Source organism: Gavia stellata, chromosome 1 (genome assembly GCF_030936135.1).
Source record: "Gavia stellata isolate bGavSte3 chromosome 1, bGavSte3.hap2, whole genome shotgun sequence".
Taxonomy (NCBI): Eukaryota; Metazoa; Chordata; class Aves; order Gaviiformes; family Gaviidae; genus Gavia; species Gavia stellata.
The window spans coordinates 132805624-132825208 of record NC_082594.1 but is presented as its reverse complement, the minus strand read 5'-3'; the positions used below and the strand labels follow the sequence as shown (position 1 = coordinate 132825208).

General features: G+C 44.7%; 1 protein-coding gene across 1 annotated transcript in view; it reads left to right on the top strand.

The window, feature by feature from the left end:
- The first annotated feature begins 1882 nt into the window (after nucleotides 1–1882).
- CLCN1 (chloride voltage-gated channel 1) overlaps nucleotides 1883–19585 on the top strand; it is a 72124-nt gene continuing 54421 nt past the window's right edge. Inside the window, exons 1-2 of the mRNA XM_059823958.1 lie at nucleotides 1883–1895; nucleotides 3830–3917. Of these exons, the coding sequence (XP_059679941.1) occupies nucleotides 1883–1895; nucleotides 3830–3917 (101 nt within the window). The remainder of the gene's footprint in view (nucleotides 1896–3829; nucleotides 3918–19585) is intronic.

Sequence of the window (19585 nt, the reverse complement as noted above, 5' to 3'; positions counted from 1 at the left end):
TGAAGGAGAATCCTGCCCCTCTAAAATGGAGGGTTATTGTTTCCAGTACTTGACACTTTCCTATCCATCTTGAGCATTTAAAAGTCTATTTTTGAACATTCCTTCTGTAGCCAAGTTATCAAGAGAACTACCAGACATCCCAGGTTATCTGCAAAACAAATAGAGATCTGGGATTTCTCATACAGATGAATAAGCCTCCATAAACTGCCCACAAAATAGTTTTGAATCTAGAAATTCTAGATTCGCTTCCCTTAGTCTCAAGAGTGAACAACTGCATGTAATACTACTTTTGAGGAATTTGTTTGCCATAGTACCTGTGTGTCACAACAGGCATGGCACTCAATCCACCAACTTCTCAGGAGTCTATAAATTGCACTGTACAACTGAATCCCTGAAACCCTACAGCCTTGTACAAAAGGGTCTTTTGTCTTTTGTTTAATTAACAAAAATATTCAAGGCAGCTCTTTACAGTCTAAGTGTGTTGCTTGGATTATTTATTACTGCAGTTTGTTTCCCTTTTAAATGAAAGGGAAGAGTTTCACATTATTACCCTGTTATGTGAGGTTTTTTCTTCAGCCGTGATCATTTAAAGCTGTTTATTTAGCTAATATTGTTTGCAAAGTGTCATTTCAACTGGTCAATAAGAAAGGTTAGGGCATAATCCATCACTTCTTTGGAAATTTCCTACACAGTCTCTTCATGCTGTAATTTGTCTCTTGCTTGTGTCCAGTTGCAGTTACTCCCATTTGATGTGACGTGGGAGGTGGGCATTGTTCTCTTTTTGAGCTAAAGCCTAAATCCTGATATACTGGGTTACATATGGGCTACAGTCTGTTCACTTGAGTCTCGATTTTCTCCATTTTGTAGCAGTAAGTTGGCATAGTTCCTGGCTTACTCTTTTTATGTAAGTGTGGCTTTTTAAATATTTTTTCAGGATAGAATTATGAATAGGAAGCCCAAAGGGATATGGAGGGAGGCTGGAAAATTAGGCATGTGCTTTTTTTATTGTTCTGCCTAAGAAAATGAAGGCTGTGTTTCCTCCAGCTGACAAAGGTGCAGCATTAACATGGATCTTGCACTTATCTTGCACACAACATGTGATAAACAGAACAAGGATCATAATTGCCAATTGGTGCCTTACCTGAAGTTTAAGATACCAGTTTAGGGGCTGTTGTACCTCCCTGGAGTATAAACACTTTCTTCCCGAGTGCTCCCTCTTTGAAATGGTGCAATACGTATATTCATGAAGCAGTCCACTCTGATGGATTAGATTTCTGTAGGATTGCATCAAGTTGCATTATCACTGCCACTTTCGTATATACTTTTTGTATTTTACTGCCTTGAGGTGTCAAAATAAAGAATTCTTGTTTGATTAATCTGTGCAGTATCTTCCTTTTGGAGAGTTATACCTCTGTGCAGAAATGGAGCTTCTATATAAAGAGAATTTTGCATAATTTCTTGAGATAGTACCTCCCAGAGGTGCTTATGAACTCTCAGGCAGAAGCCTGCTTACTTGCTAGCCACAACCAGTATGGGCTGCTTGTGAATTTTGATAACACCTGGACTAAACTAAAGTTAATACATTTTTAATAAAGAAATAGGAGGCAGAACCACCGATTAGGAGGCCAATGTTGTGTTTCAGCACATAAAATATTTAGACTGGGAAAATTGTGGGCTTGGTATTCTTGAAAGAAGAGTTGGTGCCAAAAAAAAGGGTTTCCTGGAAAAAAAAAAAAAGGAGGAGTCTTGAAAGGAGGAGGGGTCCAGAAAGAAGGTGAAGATACCAGCTGGAGGAAAGATCCTGGAAGTGGGGGCAGATTCAGGGGATCAGAGAGCTGCATGGAAATGAGTGCCAGGGGATGCCCGGAGGCCTTGACCTGTAATGGCCAAGACTGGTAACTGAGCAGCTGCACAGCACAGACCAGTACAACTTCTTGCTCCACCTTCACAGACCGGCAGTGATCTCACTGCTGGGAAGGGAAGCTGAGACCTCGGTAATGCACGTGGGAGAGAGCCAGTGAGGGAGTGTGAAATAAGAAGGTAAAAGCTCTAGTCTAATTAGTTCTAAAATAAACCCTAGTATCCAGTTCCACTAGAGGTTGCCATTTACTCTGTCTCATCCGTGACACCTAGAAGAGTGTTTCCTGTCCTCTGAGTTCTCTCTTTTTTTTTTTTTTTTTTTTTTTTTTATGGAAAGAGTACGTTGCTTTTTCAATAATACCAAATTCTAGTACAGGAAATCTAGTAGTAACATTAGCGGTGGAATTACCAACATCTACCTGTGAGGAAAGTGTTTCCAGTGGTACAGAAGATGAGGTAAACGACATGTTTGTATTTTCAGAGAAATAAGTTTTGAGCTACTATCATATTTTAAGGAATTTAACAGCTGGGTTAGCAGGAAAGTGGTAACTGGTTCACATTTTGGCTCAAAACTAGAAGAATGGTAAGGTCAAAAGTTCTGTTTTGTGGGACAGGGAGTGAAAACAGCGAAGAGGATGTAGACAAGGTATTTAACAAATCTTGAGTTGTATGAAAATCATTGTATTTATTAGTAGAACAGTTCAGTAAGTTAATAAAATTGTAATTCTAAACTGGTTTTGTCTCCCTATTTGCCATTATGAAAAGTAAGGTACTCGGAGGATTTGACTTTGTAGAAATAGTCACTGATGTCCTTAAAAATTAGGATGTACAGAATGGTATTGAAAGAGAGCATGCCTTCCAAAACATCAAAAGATTTTGCAAAACATCTATAAAACATCTTGTAAAATAAAATTTGTGCCAAGCTGAGATTCCTAACATACACTGTACCTGTGTTGTGCAATGTGTTCTTACCCTTGTCTTCAGGGTATGAGAATTACAGAATTCTGTGATTCTGTAAATGCTTCTCTACATCACGACACTGAAAATTAAGTTAGGAGAAGGAAATGCAAGAAAAGAAGATATTGTTAAGTAATAGATCATCTTCATTACACAGTGATGATGTCATTAGCGTATGCATACAGAAAACAGTTTATTTTAAAGGAAAGGAATGAAACAATCTCCAGAGAAGTTATAATCAACCATAGTCACAGGGTCAGCAGCCTTGGTGAGGCTGTTTCACTAGGCACGAGTACTAAGTCCTACTCAACGCAGTTTGGTCTAGCGTTGCTGCTTTTGCCAATTCTACTTGCAGAATCCTCTCTTGTGAAGGTTTGGTATTCTTTTGTTTCTATTCATCTGCACTTGGTACCTTGTTTATGGTCACTGTTATGTATAACTTAGTCTCCGGACTGTAGTTTTGTATAAACTGTTATGCCTGCGCGCATAAATTCTTAAGAAGACATCTTGCGTGTAATTCACTACATCTTTCAAAGAGCTCAGAGTTGTATTCAGACTTCTCGAACTTAAGAAAAATAGCTGGAATTGCTGTGTTTTAGGCTGTTGATTTTTTTTTTTAACTTTTTTTTTCCTTTGTCACTCCTAAATGTTCTGATTTTCAGCTGCAAAATAAGGAGAAACAGTAACAGCTCTCATAGAAACCATGCTTTGACAAGGGTGAGCATCATGCTGCATTGAGAATACTTAGATTTGGATCTGTTATGTTCAGGTTGTAAAGAAAAATACAAACTAGGTGTTGGTGTTCAGTCACTTGTAAAGTGGTTTAAAGGGTGAGGGGAAGAGGTCACACTGAGCATAGGCTTAACTTTTCTAAATTTATTTTACATAGAAATAAACAGTTAAGGGATGTTATAAGCTGCCACTGCCTCTAGCAGCTCTGTGGCCTGGATATTCCTCCTGCCCAGCCCAGAAACACCGGGCTTTCCATCCCAGGCTGATTTTCCATTTGCAGGTTCAAACAACAGCAAGGCTGAGTGCATCTTGGAAACAGACAGACGTACGGAGGACGCTGACGTGGCCAGCTACACGGACCGCAACAGGTAAGGCGCTGCCTTCAACAGCACCTAGCTTAGTGCTACCAGGACTGAAGCATAAAGATAGACGGCCACCTCCCCTTTCCTTTCTTCAGCTGGTAAGGATTGAAGTTCAGTAGTGAAAGCACTCGCACCCCCACTCTCTAGATTCACAAACACATTCATGGACCCAGAGTACCCAGAGAGTACGGCCCTTCTGTCTCTCCCATACCCCTGCCGAAATCTTGGGCCTTCTTACCTGCTCCACAGGTCTTCCTACATGCTGGCTAGTCCAGCTTGATGCTTGCTAACGAACAGGTGCACTCACATGCTCATCCCACAGGCACCTCACGCTCGTGGGTCCCACTGAATATCAACGTGACCCCTCTGCCTGCCCAATAGCCCTGACCCAGACCCATGGCCTCCTACTTGCTGGTTAGTTCAGACTGAAGTTTGCCACCAAATAACACGCACAGGTCCCAGGTTGGGGAAGGCGCAGACGCTCCCCGCAGCTGCTGGTACGTGGCGCAGGGGCTGTGACCCGCAGTCCTGCTCCAGCTGCTGGTGCTGAGCCCCTGCCGCGCCTCGCTCGTGCTGGTCCTCTCAGCAGCTGCGCCCAGGACACACGCTGGTCCCATCCCGGAGGCTGCAGCGGACACTCACCCACTGCTGTTGCTGACGCCACAGGCCTGGGGTGCCTACACCCCTGGGCTGACTCCAGTTGCTGGCACCAAGTCCCCTCACATGGGCCTCACCTGTAGCTAGCACTCCGGCCACCCTGTGAGATGATCTGGAGAGCTATGGCTGCTCCAGCTACCGATGCCGAGGCCCCACTTGCTCCGGTTGCTGGCACTGCAGTCCCAGAGCCCCAAGACCCCTGGTCTGGCTGTAGTTGCTGCCCCCAAATTCACTCGCACCAGTCTCACCAGTTGCTGGCACCTCAGCCTTACAGCCCTTACATACGTGGGATAGTGAGATTACACGGGAAGATGGTTAAGAAAAGATTTAATAAGAAGATAGGACAGACTCTGGTGATCAGGACCAGCGCTCAGTCAGACTAACATGCTGACCAGCCTTGGTTTTTCACAAAACTGGCCCCTTTTGGTCTATTCTGTACTTTATTCCTCCCCAACCCTTTTCCTTAACAAGTTTTGCATAGTCCCACAGACCCAGTTCAAATACCTCAAATTCTTACGCTCCTCTTGTTTCTCCCTTATTAGTTACAAAGTCTGGGCTGGCCCTCTCCAAAGTTGTGCCTGTAGTTTCTTAATGGCCCATCAAATAGTGACTGGAGACATTTGGTCTTTTCCATCATCTGTTATCCCTTGTCTCTCAGGTATGAGTCTCTGCGTGGTTTTGTTTGTGGCTTCCCCCTTTATTTATCATCACCTTCTGCATTGAAAAGGTCCTTGACTGGATAACTTTCAATAAAGGAGATGCTTTCACCTTTCACATACCCTTAAATAACCCGTTTTTATTTAGTGGGAGAAACAGCTTAGGAAGTCATGAAGTTGCCCTAAGTAACTGTCTGCTTTGCCTCAATATATATTTAATTTATCAATTGCCCTGATTGAAAAGCTTTACAGATAACAGAGGGAAAAACCAGCAGGTGTCTGCCAAAAAAGCTGTAGCCTGTATTATCTGCTCCATTCCCCACAGACCTCTGGGCTTGCTGTGGCCTCGGGATACAGCATGCAGTAGCTATGACTCAGAGGAGGACGATGCAGTTACCACGGCTGCTTAGTGCTCTGATTCTCAAGGCAGTAGTGCAGAGCAGCACCCTGATTTTGCCCTTTCTACCCTATTAGTTCCTCCTTGCTTTTCTTGTGGCGAAGGCTCAGAATGCACAGAAGGGCAGGAGGCAGGACCTCCGAAATTTGCACCCCTGCTGATGTTCCAGGATCCTGAACATCCCACGAATCCTTCCTGACTGTGCTGTTGAGCAGCTTTGACTGGTTTTAGATGTAACAAATTGGGTTACGCATAGCTTTTCTGTTGTCTTCTATGTTCTTATGTCATTTCTAGTCAGACATTAAGAAAAAAACCCCAACAATAACACAAGAGGAAAATATTAGGTCTCTTCAGGGTAGTTCTCAGGAATGAAATGACATGTATTTAGATGTTAGAATATGCATTCTTTTGGTCTGTCTATCACAAAATGTTTCAAAACTTGAAGTTCACTTCTGAGAATGATGGGGAAAAATAACAGAAAGAAAATGGAAAAAAGGATCATTAAGAGTTGAAGCCTCATGAAGTCAACCTCATGAAGTTTGGAGTCCTGCACCTGGGGAGGAGCAACCCCCTGCACCAGTACATGCTGGGGGCCACCAGCTTGGCAGAAAAGGTCCTGGGGAACCTGGCGGACACCAAGTTGAGCATGAGCCAGCAACGTGCCCTTGCCACAAACAAGGCTAATGGTATCCTGGGCTGCATTAGGAGGGGTGTTGCCAGCAGGTCAGATCAAGGGAGACGATCCTTCCCCTCTACTCAGCTCTGGCAAGGCTGCACCTGGAGTCCTGTGTCCAGTTCTGGGCTCCTCTGTACGCGGGAGATAAGGACATGCTGGAGATGGCCCGACAGCGGGCCACAAAGATGATGAAAGGACTGGAGCACCTCACACATGAGGAAAGGCTGAGAGAGCTGGAACTGTTCAGCCTGGAGAAGAGAAGGCTCAGGGGGATCTTATCAGTGTACATAAACACCTGAAGAGAGGCTGCCAAGAGGACAGAGCCAGGCTCTTCTCAGCGGTGCCCAGTGACAGGACCAGGGCAATGGGCACAAACTGGAACATGGAGCCTCCCTCTGAACATCAGGAAACACTTTTTTTACCGTGAGAGTGACCAAGCACTGGAGGAGGTTGCCCAGAGAGGTTGCGGAGTCTCCATTCTTGGAGATACTCAAAAGCTGTTTGGACATGTTCCTAGGCAACTGGTTCTGGGTGGCCCTTCTTGAGCAGGGGGGTTGGACCAGATGACCTCCAGAGCTCCCTTCCAACCTCAACCTGATCCTGTATGCAAAAGATACCGAGCGTTGGTTATGCCAGTGGATGAAGGTTCGTGAAGGTACAAAGACTGTGAGGAAGGCTGTTTATTTGTGGCGAGGTATTGTGGCCAGGGAATCAGCGATAATAGGTATGCTTTAAGAAAAATTATGTTAAATGTGAGGACACTGTAATTTATATAAAGAATAGTCTTGCAAGGCCTGCTAGGAGAACTTGCCCTCTCAGATGCTGACACTTCACAAAGTTGTCCCTGAAACAGGTTGTAGGAATAATCCTGCTCAAGTTGTAGGATGGTCCTCTTGTCTCCAATTTTGCTAATTTTTTATTTCCATCCTCTTTTTCCCTAGTATCTTTCTGTCATCAGCCCCCGTTCTTTCTACAGTCCCGCTGTTGACCCCTTCCAAATGCAGTGAAGAATGATACTGCCCGAGAGAGCAGAGGGAAACCTTACCTCCTGTTAATTTACTGGGCTGTCCTGGTGCCAGGGCAGCAGAGAGATATTAAAGCAGGGAAGTGGCTGCTGTGCCCAAGCACAGAGTGAACAGGAGGGGGCAGGGAGTCTCTGGTTACACTCTCCCTCTCTGTCTTTCCCTCACCAGTAACCTTCTCTCCCAGGGTGCTCTGTGGGATTTTAGCTGAAGCCTTGCGTCTGTCTCACTCCATGGTTTTGCCGTGGGAGGAGACGGGAAGACATTGCCCTGAACAACCCCTACTCCACAGGACGTTGCCTCTGGGGATATGACTGGGGATGCCTCTCCAACAAAAGCCTTCCGATACCAACAAACTCTGGTGAGTACAATACCTACAGGAGGACAGAATGTTTCCCACACGATAGCTGTTCCCTTTGCTGCTTAAGGAGCTAAACGTTTTCTTTGCCTACAAATATTCTTCCCCGTTTGTATTCGGAAGAACCTGTCAGAGTTCTGCCTGAGCACATGCCCCAGTAGTGTCTTCCTCCAAGAGGGAATGAGGCCATATTCTCCTTTTCTCAGTATGAAAATGGGAATCGTTCCTAATCCCCGTGGGTGAAAAATTTACATCACTGAATTCACCAGACAAGGAAAAAAATGCTGGAGGGACTCAGGGCTGAGTCTGTAGGGACACCCAGTCTGCAGAGCTGTATAGAAATGCAACTCCTGGTTGTGAATGGATTTCCTTTTTCCAGACAACCACAGATAAGGCACTGAAACCTTTCCCTGCCCTTTGCTACAGCTCCCAGAAGAGGTGGTTAGGATTCTGCCATGCTGGGTGTTAATGGGTGCTGTGAGAGTGCAGAGAGTGTTGCTCTATGGCATCTTTTGGGCACACCCCAGTGGGGTCTTGCACTGCTTTATTTTATAGGTATTTGGATGCGGGCCGTTGCCCCACTTTCTGCTTTAAGTACTTTAAGAGATTACTGCCAACTAGGAGAACTAAGATTTATTCCATCTCATGACTCCTCACACTTCTCTGGACAAGCTGAGGTAGCAGTTTGTACTGTATCTAAAAAGACACTTCTTTTGGTAGTTGAAGTGAGAATTGGCATCGTACGCTCCAGATTGCCTAAGGAACAGCGTGAATGGAATCTCAGCCTCTAAAAGTGAAGGGTGGCCTGTTTGTACCTGAGCATGCAAAGTCTTGGTAGCAGCATTTGGAGACAAATAAGGCTGTGTTGGGGATGAGGAAAACACGAGATCTCATCTTCTTTGAGCTACTGTAAAGAAAGATGGAGAGACTCTTTATAGAAAGAGAACACTTGGTTTACTAAGGGTATGGTTGCCTTTGGGAACAGAAGGCTGAGGTGAAGACCAGGAGAGTAGCTTTCAGTCCAACATTTTCTGCTGCTAAGCCCTGCTCTTGTGTATGATGTCGTGCCTTACAGATGAATGAAGAATTGTATGATCTTTAGTGTGACCATATAGCCCTTTATGACTGAAAGCTGGATTTCAAATTAAGACTTATGTGACGAATGTAAATTTCTTAGTGCTCCACATAGGCACATCACAAGCACGCATCCTCAACTCAACAGTGTTTTACTAAGAACGCTATTTATCACTTGTCAAGTATTAACATTGCTGAAGGAGCCAATCATTACAGTGGAAAGGCTGGATTATGAAATATTTCATCTCTGTTGCCCTGGCTTTCTGCAGTCCAATACAAAAAAGTAGCATCCTCAGCGTCAGGATCGAGTAGCGCCAACACTAGAGCATTGAGACCGGGGCTAATATACGACATAATGGATTGCAGTGGCCTATTTGCACAGTGTACGAACACGTAGGGTTTGTGGAGGGAGAACAAGAATTGGGTTCTGAGATCAAAAATTCAAACTGAGTTGGTTTCTGAGTTGATTAAATTGCGTGAGGTACTGAACTGTAAGGAAATACTACAAAACTGAGCAAAAGCAGTGGTAAAGAAGAGAGCATGAGACAGCAAAAGATGCGGAAATAGTGACTATGCTACTTGGGGAAAACGGCTGTATTTCTTCTGTAACTGTGACAAACTCACGAATCTCTACAATTTTCAGGTTTAGATTCTTTAGAACTAGACTAGTCAGAGTATTTAGACTAATGATATTTTTCTTGAATGCTTGTGGGAACTGGTATTAGATTTCTTGAGTTCAAAGAGCATAATCTGTATAACATGAGCTAAGGAACATCTTTGACAAAACATTTGTACATTACTAAATGGCTATTCAGGAGAGAAAGCAAGACAATTTACTGCATGATCTTCATTTATTCATAAATTTATCCCAAATATTTGCCACTGAGAGCTTTTTTGGCTTCTGGACAGGACAGGATTGTGTAATAAATGGTAGCTGTTTGATCCCTCAAATATCTGCATGGTTAAACCCAAACCACTTAGTTCTTTAAATGAATTCAAGTCACCCACATGCCAGATAAGCTTTATGATAAGGAGGCAACTATGCTACAACCTATTTCATTAAAGAGGTGGCTATAAATTTAGGCATTCTTCTAGGATGACCATATACTTGAGTGCTTAGGGATCACAGGCAGAGTAGCAGCTAGTTACTGAGAGCAGCTAGTTGCTGGATCTAATCCGGGCATCAGTGCTAAGTAGGTGCTGAATCACTAATCTTGATGAAGGATGAATTATTCCTCAAAGCATGAAAAATTAAGAACAGTTATAAGGATTAGGTAGCAAGTGAACGAGGGGCTATAATTCTGGACGTAGGTGCCTCAAGTGAATCCCAGATGCTTTTGGGACTGGAGTGTCTTAGCAAGTTACACCTTAAAATGCGATCTTTACGAGAACACTCTTATCAAGTATTGTCATTACCGCTATCCACTCCATATAGTCAATCATGTTAGTTCTTTCTTCTTTAGTGGGTGAACAGCAGAAGAGAGCACTTCAAAACTAATGCTACATACACCGGTTTTCATACATAAAGCAGTCACTGCTCTCTGGGCATGCTGGTCTGTAGTAAAAGAGAGACGGTGGGTCATCACCTGGCTTCAAAGACTGTGGGAATGCCTGCTATTTTCCTCTGATTTAGAAAATCTATTGCAGTGTCACAATCCAAAACCTAAGTCACTTATGAAGCCCTTATACCTTGGGATGAGGAGAGATGGTAGACTCTGTAGTTGCTGGTCAGCCTTCAAGGTCACAAATCATCTACATGAGAGTGCTGATGAGTCAGCTGGCCATTTCTTGTCCTTCGATCCCTTCTGTGATTAAAGTATCTCTGCTTATTTATATTTCATGGCCACTTTGTTAAGTTTTTCTCCTCCTGGCTCAGTCTTTTGCCATTTCTCTCCCATATTCTCTTTTAGCCATTTCTTTCCCAGTTGTTCATTGCCTCTTTGTCACTTACTCTTTCACCATTCTCTTGTTATCCTCACATACCTTTTTCTCACTCTTGTCGTCTGCTGCGTCTCCTCAGTTTGTTTCTCTGCTGTTCCTGCTCTCAGTATATACGAAGCCAAGTGTTAGGTTTCACAGCTGTGTTTTTCTCTGTGCCTTCCTCACATCACTGGCATTGGATTCTGTTCTAAAAATATCCCATGTGACCCTTTCCCTGTGCTGTCCCAAGACAGTGGGGGGATTCTCCACAGCCCCCCTCTCCTCTTTTTCTCTTTGAAGATGTTGTCAATCATACAGAAAGTAATGTTAGAAGGCAGGAGAGACCTGGAGAACTGAGGTCATGAGAAAGATCACTTGTGGAGATTTCTACTGCTAATTCCAACAAAGCTGGAGAGGACAAAAGATGCGGATGAATACAGGGCCAGGCTCTACAGGGCAAGATGTCGGCTTGCCAACAATGACAATAGAAAAGAAAGCAAGGAATTCTTCAGCTTCTTGCTGTCTGATTAGAAGTGCAGGCATTTAGGAGCATCACCTACTGCTGTTGGGGAACAATTTTTAGCTTATCATATTTAGTCTTTGGGGGGAGAGAGTCACCTCTTGTATACTGGCAGTATTTGTTGGCTCACAGGCCGGCCTCTGCTGAAACTATCAGAGGCGAAAAGAAGAGGTCCATTGCCCATCTTCCCATCAGTCAGACCGGAATTTAATATCGACTGAAGCTAACGGCTTCCTATTCACTTACCCACCAAATCCACCTTGCCGTCTACTTCCCCTTGCTTTGGCATATACTGACTCAGCTCTGTAGGCATATTTGAAGATCTGCATTCATTTCCCTCCCCACTTCCCATTAGTGGGATCACAGAACTAATGCCTTGCCTTGTCAGAAATTCGCTGCAGAAATCAGTAATAGGGTCTTGTCCTGGCTGCATGATACAAATGCCTGGGGAGCCGAAAGGCATTCCCCTGCGATCTACACATAGTAGTGCTCCTCTTCTGTAACCGTCAGCCAGTCACTGGGCAAACAGACCTCCTGCTTTTGTGCTGTGGGCTTGTGCCTGGACCTTTCCTAGCTGAGGGACGGGCCAGTTTCAGAATCCTGGTGAGTAACAGCATGTTTCCAGTGCCACCCGGCATGCCAGGAGGAAGGCGGAGGAAAAGAAAAATGAGAACAGGCCTACTAACAACTAGCTTTTTCTTAAAGTAACATGGATTTTATTTTTAAGATTTTAGTAAGGTGGAATATACATGGCATTCATTGATTAGGAGCAGGTTAAAGGGTGGTTTGAGTATAGATTTACTTCTCCAGTGTGCCAGGCCCTAGAGACAAATCATGAGTTCATAGCTGTCCTATCTACTCTGTTTGCAAATAATTTATGTAAGAACCTCTTCCCCAAACAGCAAAGTAGTGCTCTGCCCATCACTGCGTGGGAGAGATGTTCAGAGCTGCCCTGCCTCTTTAAAACATGGGGATAGGAAATTCTCATATATTTTGTGGTGGCCATAAGCTCCACTGTGAGACCTAGCAGCTTCTTGAAGAAATTTTCTCATTTTCAGTTTGTATTGCTAGCAGACCTGCTCTTCATAGTTCTATTAGTAATCTAAGATTGTCTGCCAGTGTTTTGGTTTTGTCTCTTTCAAAGAGAAAAAAAGAGCATCACAGAAAAATTTAGATGGGAAGGGACATCTGGCAGTATCCAGTCCAACCCAGTAATGCTTAGGCATTACTTTCCCTTGTTGCACGTGATGTCTATTGCCTCTTGCGCTTTCCCTGTGCCTCTTTGAGAAGAGCCTGGCTCCATCTTGTCTATACCCTCTCTCTAGGTAGTGGCACACAGCAAATAGACCCCCCTCAGCCTCCTCTCCTCCAGGGTGAATAAACCCACCGCGTTCAGCCTCTCCAGTCAACGACTCGGGCAGGACTTCCCAAGGTGACACCCACAGCTGCATACCAGTGCTGTTTATTACTGACCTGAAAGCTTTTCCCATGGAGAAAGTTTGATTTAATAGTAACACCTGCAGCACAAATGGCTCTAAAGACTTTGCCTCCCACTTAGCACTACCTTGCCTGGCTGTTGCCCATGTTCTCCTTGTACCGAACTGCCGGAGCGGTTGCAGCCCCATGGGTGCAGGTTGCCTGCAGGCACCTTACCCTAGATGGCATGGTCTTAGCAAGGTGCAAGGGGCTTTTTCTGCTACTTGCAGAAAAACTTTTTTTTCACCCATTTCTAGTGTCATTCAGGTACTGGGTTCTGTCATGAAGGTGTCTGGAATTGGATGTTTTAATGCATTATTTCCAAACAATCCGAGGTGCCCAGGTACAACGTGGAGATCTTGCACACCGGGAGCTAGCTGACCAGCAGCGGTGTTGTCTCTCAGCACTGCAGTTGTCTGTTCCTGAGAAAGCTGTCACAACTTTAGCCCAGTAGCAATAAGAACGTCTTGATACTTCAGTGAGATAGCCCAGCTACATGTCCCTTACTTATAATGCTATAAAATTTAAGCTTTTCCACGAATTGTACAGACCTCCCGTCCAAGCAAATAAATGCCAGGGCTGGCAGCATGCTGATCAATCTGACCCTTGCCATTGATCTTGTGCTGTAAAAAGTGAAATAACCTGCTTGTGTGTAAACGGCGTAAGGGGGCATCCCATGTTTGTTTGAAACCTAATAGGGTAGCTGCATGCTATAAGCTTTTTTATGTGAACAAAGAAAGTACACCACTGTTTTGACAGCTGATACTTGCATGCTGATTTGGCAGTATAGCAGATGATTAAATTATTTCAGACAAGTTTGGGGCGGGGGGGAAGGAAAGACCATTCCTGGTATTTCAAAAAGTTAGACCTGTTGCTAGCAAAATTTCAAACAAGGGTGGTAGAGGGGCGAGTGGAACACAGGGGTTAGTGCCCGAGCTGTGTGGCAGGTGGCACGCGAAGGGCAGGATGTGCAGGGTAATGCGTCAATACCGAACCGTACAGCAAACGCGAATCCCGAAGGGAAACTCGGCTACTGTTGGAATCTCCACAAAACCACAGCAAAGAACGGGGGCGTGCTGGAGAGAAGGTAAACGCTACACAAAAATAAGTTATTTTGCCGATGCTTGCCCTAGTGCAGTAGCAGGAAGTCGCTGCTGAAGTTGCTGCTGTTCGTGTTGCTGGAACAGCTTCCACGTACCCGTGTGATACAATGGTAACTCTGTTAACTCACCGTGTTAACTCGGAGGGAGGACAGACGTAGGCTACTCATGTTGGAGACTACCTTATCAGAACCCGCTTATTTAAAGCGTTTTCGTTTACTATTAAGTGACTTAGAGCTACTTGAGGAACCAGATTTCATTGCTGGTTATCTGCATGTGAAGGCATTCTATGCTTTTGTATTTGATAACGGTACAAGTCTCCGCGCTGAACATGGGAGTAGCAAAGAGATCCTCCACAAGTTGTTACTGCAACAGACACTTCAGTCTCTGGGCATTGCTAAGGATATAGGGAGGGTTAAAGGATTTGCTCACATTGTTAAAGCTGAGCCATATATCTCTATGACAAATTCCTGCCTCCTGGTGAAGTAATTGTTTCTTATGTGTCCTTAAAGGAACCAAGTGACTGTTGGGATTGACAGTCATCCATTTCCACAAAGTATTTATAAAAGGTCATGGATCAGGAATGTTTGCCTGTCAGCTATTGGCACTGAGGGTAGATTCTAAAAGTACATAAGAATACAAAGCAACTTCACCGTACTTACTGCACAGTGCTAATGCAAGTGTGAGTGGCACCTACACATTTTCAAAAAAAGCCATTACCTGCAGCTCTAAAAACTCTGACAAATTACATGCAGTATGTTCTCTTCTGATTTGATGATGTGAGGAAACACAGTGTTTAAGTACATTACCTTGTGGACGCTCAAGTTTGTTTCAAATTTAAGTTAGGCCAATTAGTCTTAACTGTGCATAGTCTAGTATATGCATTCTTTGATCCTGTGTAATAGTGACTACGGATGTGTATAACCTGAGGCTCAGAGCTACCCAAAGCTCTACTGGGACACTGAAGAGAACCAAGTTTGCCTGAAGGTCACTCGCAGAAGCTGAAAAAATGTTTCACTGTTAAAAAGAAATTACTGCTTTTAACAGCTGCAGAAAAATAACTATCCATTTTTGAGTGTGTAGTCAGCCTACGTACAGACCACAGTCCTCCAAAGAGACTTAAGAATTTAGATGAGGCTTTCTTCAGACGACTGAAAGGGCCTCATGTTCACAGTCCCTGGAAGCAAGCTGCTGGAGCAACAACACAGCTGGGCACAAGCAATCCAGGAAGTTTCTGGAATGCATCGACAACAACTCCTTAACACAGATAATCAAGGAGACAGCAAGGGGAGGTGCTCTGCTGGACCCAATACTTACAAACAAGGAAGGACTGGTTGGGGGGGTGAAGATCCAGGACAGCCTTAGGATCTGAGGAGGGAGAAGGGCTAAAAACAAGATCACAATCCTTGAGTTCAGGAGAGCAGTCTTTGGCTCTTCAGGGATCGGCTTGGAAGAATCCCATGGGAAGTGGCCCTGGAGAGGAGTCCAAGAGAGCTGGCTGATGTACAGGAATCGTCTCCTCCAAGCTCAGGAATGATCCATCCTGATGAGCAGCAAATCAAGCAAAGGCAGCAGGAGGTCTGCATGAATGCACAAGGAGCTCCTGGCTAAGCTCAGACATAAAAAGGTGTAAGCAGGGTCGTGTGACCTGTGAGGAATACAGCAACACCGGCCAAGCGTGCAAGGATGAGGTTAAGAAAGCCAAAGCTCATCTGGAGTTTAATGTGATGAGGGACATGAAGGGCGACAAGAATGGTTCTACAGGTATATCAGCAGCAAAATGAAGGTGATGGAAAATGTGGGCCCTCTGCTAAAGGGGCAGGGGACTGGGTGACAAAGAGCAAGGACCCTCATTGCAAGAAGATGAGGTCAGGGAACATATGAACAGAGTAGATATACACAAGACCATGGAACCTGATGGGATGCACCCACAAGTACTGAGGGAGTTTGTGAATTTCATTGCAAGGCCACTCTCAGGTATCTCTCAAAGATCGTGGGGGTCGGGAGCGGTTACTGAGGACTGGAAGAAAACAGATGTCACTCCTATCTTCAAAAAGGGGAAGAAGTCCAGCAAACTACAGGCTGGTCCACCCCACCTCAATCCCCAGAAAGGTGATGGAGCAACTCGTCTTGGGAACCATTTCCAGACACATGAAGGACAGGAAGGTGATTGGGAGTAGCCAGCATGGATTTATGAAGGGAAAAATCACACCTAACCAACCTGATAGCCTTCTGCGATCAGACAACAGCTTGGTGGATGAAGGGAGAGCAGTGGATTTTGTTTACTTTAGCAAGGCTTTTGACACTGTCTCCCACAACATCCTCATAGCAAACTGATTAAGTACAGGCTGATTAAGGTACAAATGGGGTCTCGAAGTGGATTGAAAACTGGCTGAACTGCAGGGGTCAAAAAGTTGTGATCAGTAGCCCAAAGGCCAGCTGGAGGCCAGTCATTAGCGGTGTACCCCACGGGTCAATACTGGATCCAATGCTGTTTAACTTCTTTGTTAATTATCTAGATGATGGAGCTGAGTAAACTTTCAGCAAATCTGCAGATAATACAAAACTGGGATGAGTAGTTCGTGCACCAGAGGGTTGCACTGCCTTTCAGAGGGACCTTGACAGGCTGGAGGAATGGGCAGAGAAGAACCTCATGAAGTTCAGCAAAGGGAAATGTAGAGTTCTACACCTGGAGAGGAATAAGCCAATGCACCAGTACATGCTGGGGACTAACTGGCTGGAAAGCAGCTTGGCAGAGAAAGGCCTGGGGGTCCTGGTGGACACCAAGTCGAACATGAATCAGCAGTGTGCCTTTGCTGCAAAGAAGGCTAATGGTACCCTGGGCTGCATTAGGAGGACCGTTGCCAGTAGGTTGTGGGAGGTGATCCTTCCCCTCCACCTAGCTGCAGCGAGGCCACGGCTGGAGTCCTGCGTCCAGTTCTGAGCTCCCCCGGTCAAAAGACATATGCAGCTACTGGAGAGAGTTCTGCAAAGGGCCACAAAGATGATGAAGGGACTGGAGCATCTCTCGTATGAGGAAAAGCTGAGAGAGCTGGGACTGTTTAGCCTGGAGAAGAGAAGGCTCAGGGGGGATCTTGTCATCTGTTGGGAGACTGAAGATGATGAAGCCAGACTCTTTTCAGTGGTGCCCAGTGACAGGACAAGATAGAATGGGCACAACTGAAACACAGGAAATTCTGTCTGAACATAAGGAAAGAGGTTTTTTGCTGTGCCTGAGCACTGGCACAGGTTGCCTGGAGAGGCTGTAGAATTTGCACCATTGGAGAGATATTCAAAAGCTGTCCAAAGCAACCTGCTCCAGTTGACACTGCTTGAGCAGGTGTCCCATCCAAAACTCAAATATTCTGTGATTCTGTAGTTAACTGAAGTACTCAGAGGAACAGCAGTGCAAGTTACCTAATCAACAAGATTGTTGTCTTCTAAATATGACACAGAACGTATTTTTAATTCCTCATCTGTAATGAACTCTCTTATCTACACTTATTTTTAAAGGACTCACAAAAAACTGGCATTTACTTCTATTATGGAAAAGCAAATTAGAACTGTTTGACTGCATCTAAATTCCAAGAAGTGACTTTAATAGAATAAGATGCATGTTGTCTGATCAACAATTTTTTTTGGTTCTGAACCCACTGCCTACCTCCCGAGATACAGCAAAACAAACCTTCTCAGTTCACTTTCTCCGTATCACTCATGCTTTTATTCATGCTCAGCCCTCGTTGCCCTTTCCAGCCTGGGAGGTTTAAGTCTGCTTAGCTGTTCCCCATACAGAAGCTATTGCATAATTTTGACCATCCTCTGAAACTCTTCCAGTTCTACTATATTTGTTCTGAGATTTGAGGAAGCAGAAATGCAAATATTACTCAAGATGTAGGTGCACATTGCATTTTATCTAGTCTTATTTTCCTGCTTCTTAACTCATGGTTCTAAAAATATACTGAGGGAGTCATTATTATGACCATTTTGTTTAACCCAAAGACCTATTCTTAAATAGTAAAAGTCAGCTAAATCATAACAGTTGAGTGATTCTTGTGTATGCAAAGCTAAAACATCTATTCCTCCTCCCCGTCATCACTTTACATTTATTGTGACTGTTTCATCTGTCATTTTATCACTTAGTCATCTTGTTAAGGTCCTTATACAATTCTTCAGTCAGCCTTTGTTTTTACTCCTCTGAATAACTTACCAACAAACTGTGAGCCCTTTTCCAGACCAGAGAGGTATTTGATATTACACTGCTTGGCATCAAGTTTATTATCAGCGGCAGAGGACAATACACTGAGTGTACGTGGCTTTTAGTTCCATTTCCATGTGGAAATAGGGCATGTTAGAAATCTCATTTCCATTAATTGGAAGTCCATAATGCTCCAGTCCCATAGGGTAAAAGAATCACAGAACCATTAAAGTTGGAAAAGACCTGTAAGATCATCAAGTCCAACCATCAACCCAACCCCACCATGCCCACTAAACCATGTCCTGCAGTGCTACGTCTACATGTTCCTTGAACACCTCCAGTGATGGTGACTCCACCACCTCCCTGGGCAGCCTCTTCCAGTGCTTCACCACTCTCTCAGGAAAGAAATTTTTCCTAGTATCTAGTCTAAACCTCTCCTGACGCAACTTGAGGCCATTTCCTCTTGTCCTATCACTTGTCACTTGGGAGAAGAGACCAACACCCACCTCACCACAACCCCCTTTCAGGTAATTGTAGAGAGCGATGAGGTCTCCCCTCAGCCTCCTCTTCTCCAGACTGAACAACCTCAGTTCCCTCAGCTGCTCCTCATAAGACTTGTGCTCCAGACCCCTCACCAGCTTCGTCGCCCTTCTCTGGACACGCTCCAGCACCTCAACGTCCTTCTTGTAGTGAGGGACCCAAAACTGAACACAGCATTTGAGGTACGGCCTCACCAGCGCCGAGTACAGGGGCACGATCACCTCCCTGCTCCTGCTGGCCACGCTATTTCTGATACAAGCCAGGATGCTGTTGGCCTTCTTGGCCACCTGGGTACACTGCTGGCTCACCTAAGCTTTCCAGGCAAATGCAAACACATCGCAGCGGTGCAACATAGCAGTGACAGAAGAAACAGCCAGCATGGCGTAGGAACTTTATTCCAGAGGTACATGAAAATCTTTCTGTTGGGAAGATTAAGCGAGGGCTAAGTAGAGTTCTCCTCTTGCCTAAACATGTGTTTGAACGCTTGGTGTGAGGGTGTACATTGCAGCTGAGATGATCTATCAACTGCCATGTGTAACAGCTTCTTACTTGAGTGCTGCTTCCCTGACCTATGGTGAACTCATTCAGAGCACGACACTGAGCAGTTAACCACATAAAGACATGAATGTTTTTCCATCAGTTTACCTTTCACAACGCTAAGGGCAGACATATCAGAGCTGGTGCAAGGAAGGGAATGTGACTGTCCTTTCTTTATGCCGCTCACAATTTTGAGGCAGCTGTGAAGGTTCAGGCCAACACTGGAAAATCATGAACTACTGTGTGTTCTCTCTTCTTTAATCCAGCCTCTTCTACTACTACTCTTACCTCATGACCCCTCAAGAGTTCCTTTTTTTTTTTTTTTAATTGCCCGTATACCAAAAGATAAAAGACCAGACTTGAGACTTTGTCTGGAAAAGTGGAATAAGGGAGACTAAGAATTTCAAGGCCTGATAGATTACTGCCTTTTGATTAGGCAGGTGCACAGTGTGACAGGCAGCCTGTTCTGCGTAGGGCTCGGGTAGCGTGGCCTATTCCAGCCTTCACCGCAAGCGCACAGAAAGAGAGAGTCAGAATATCTGCAAG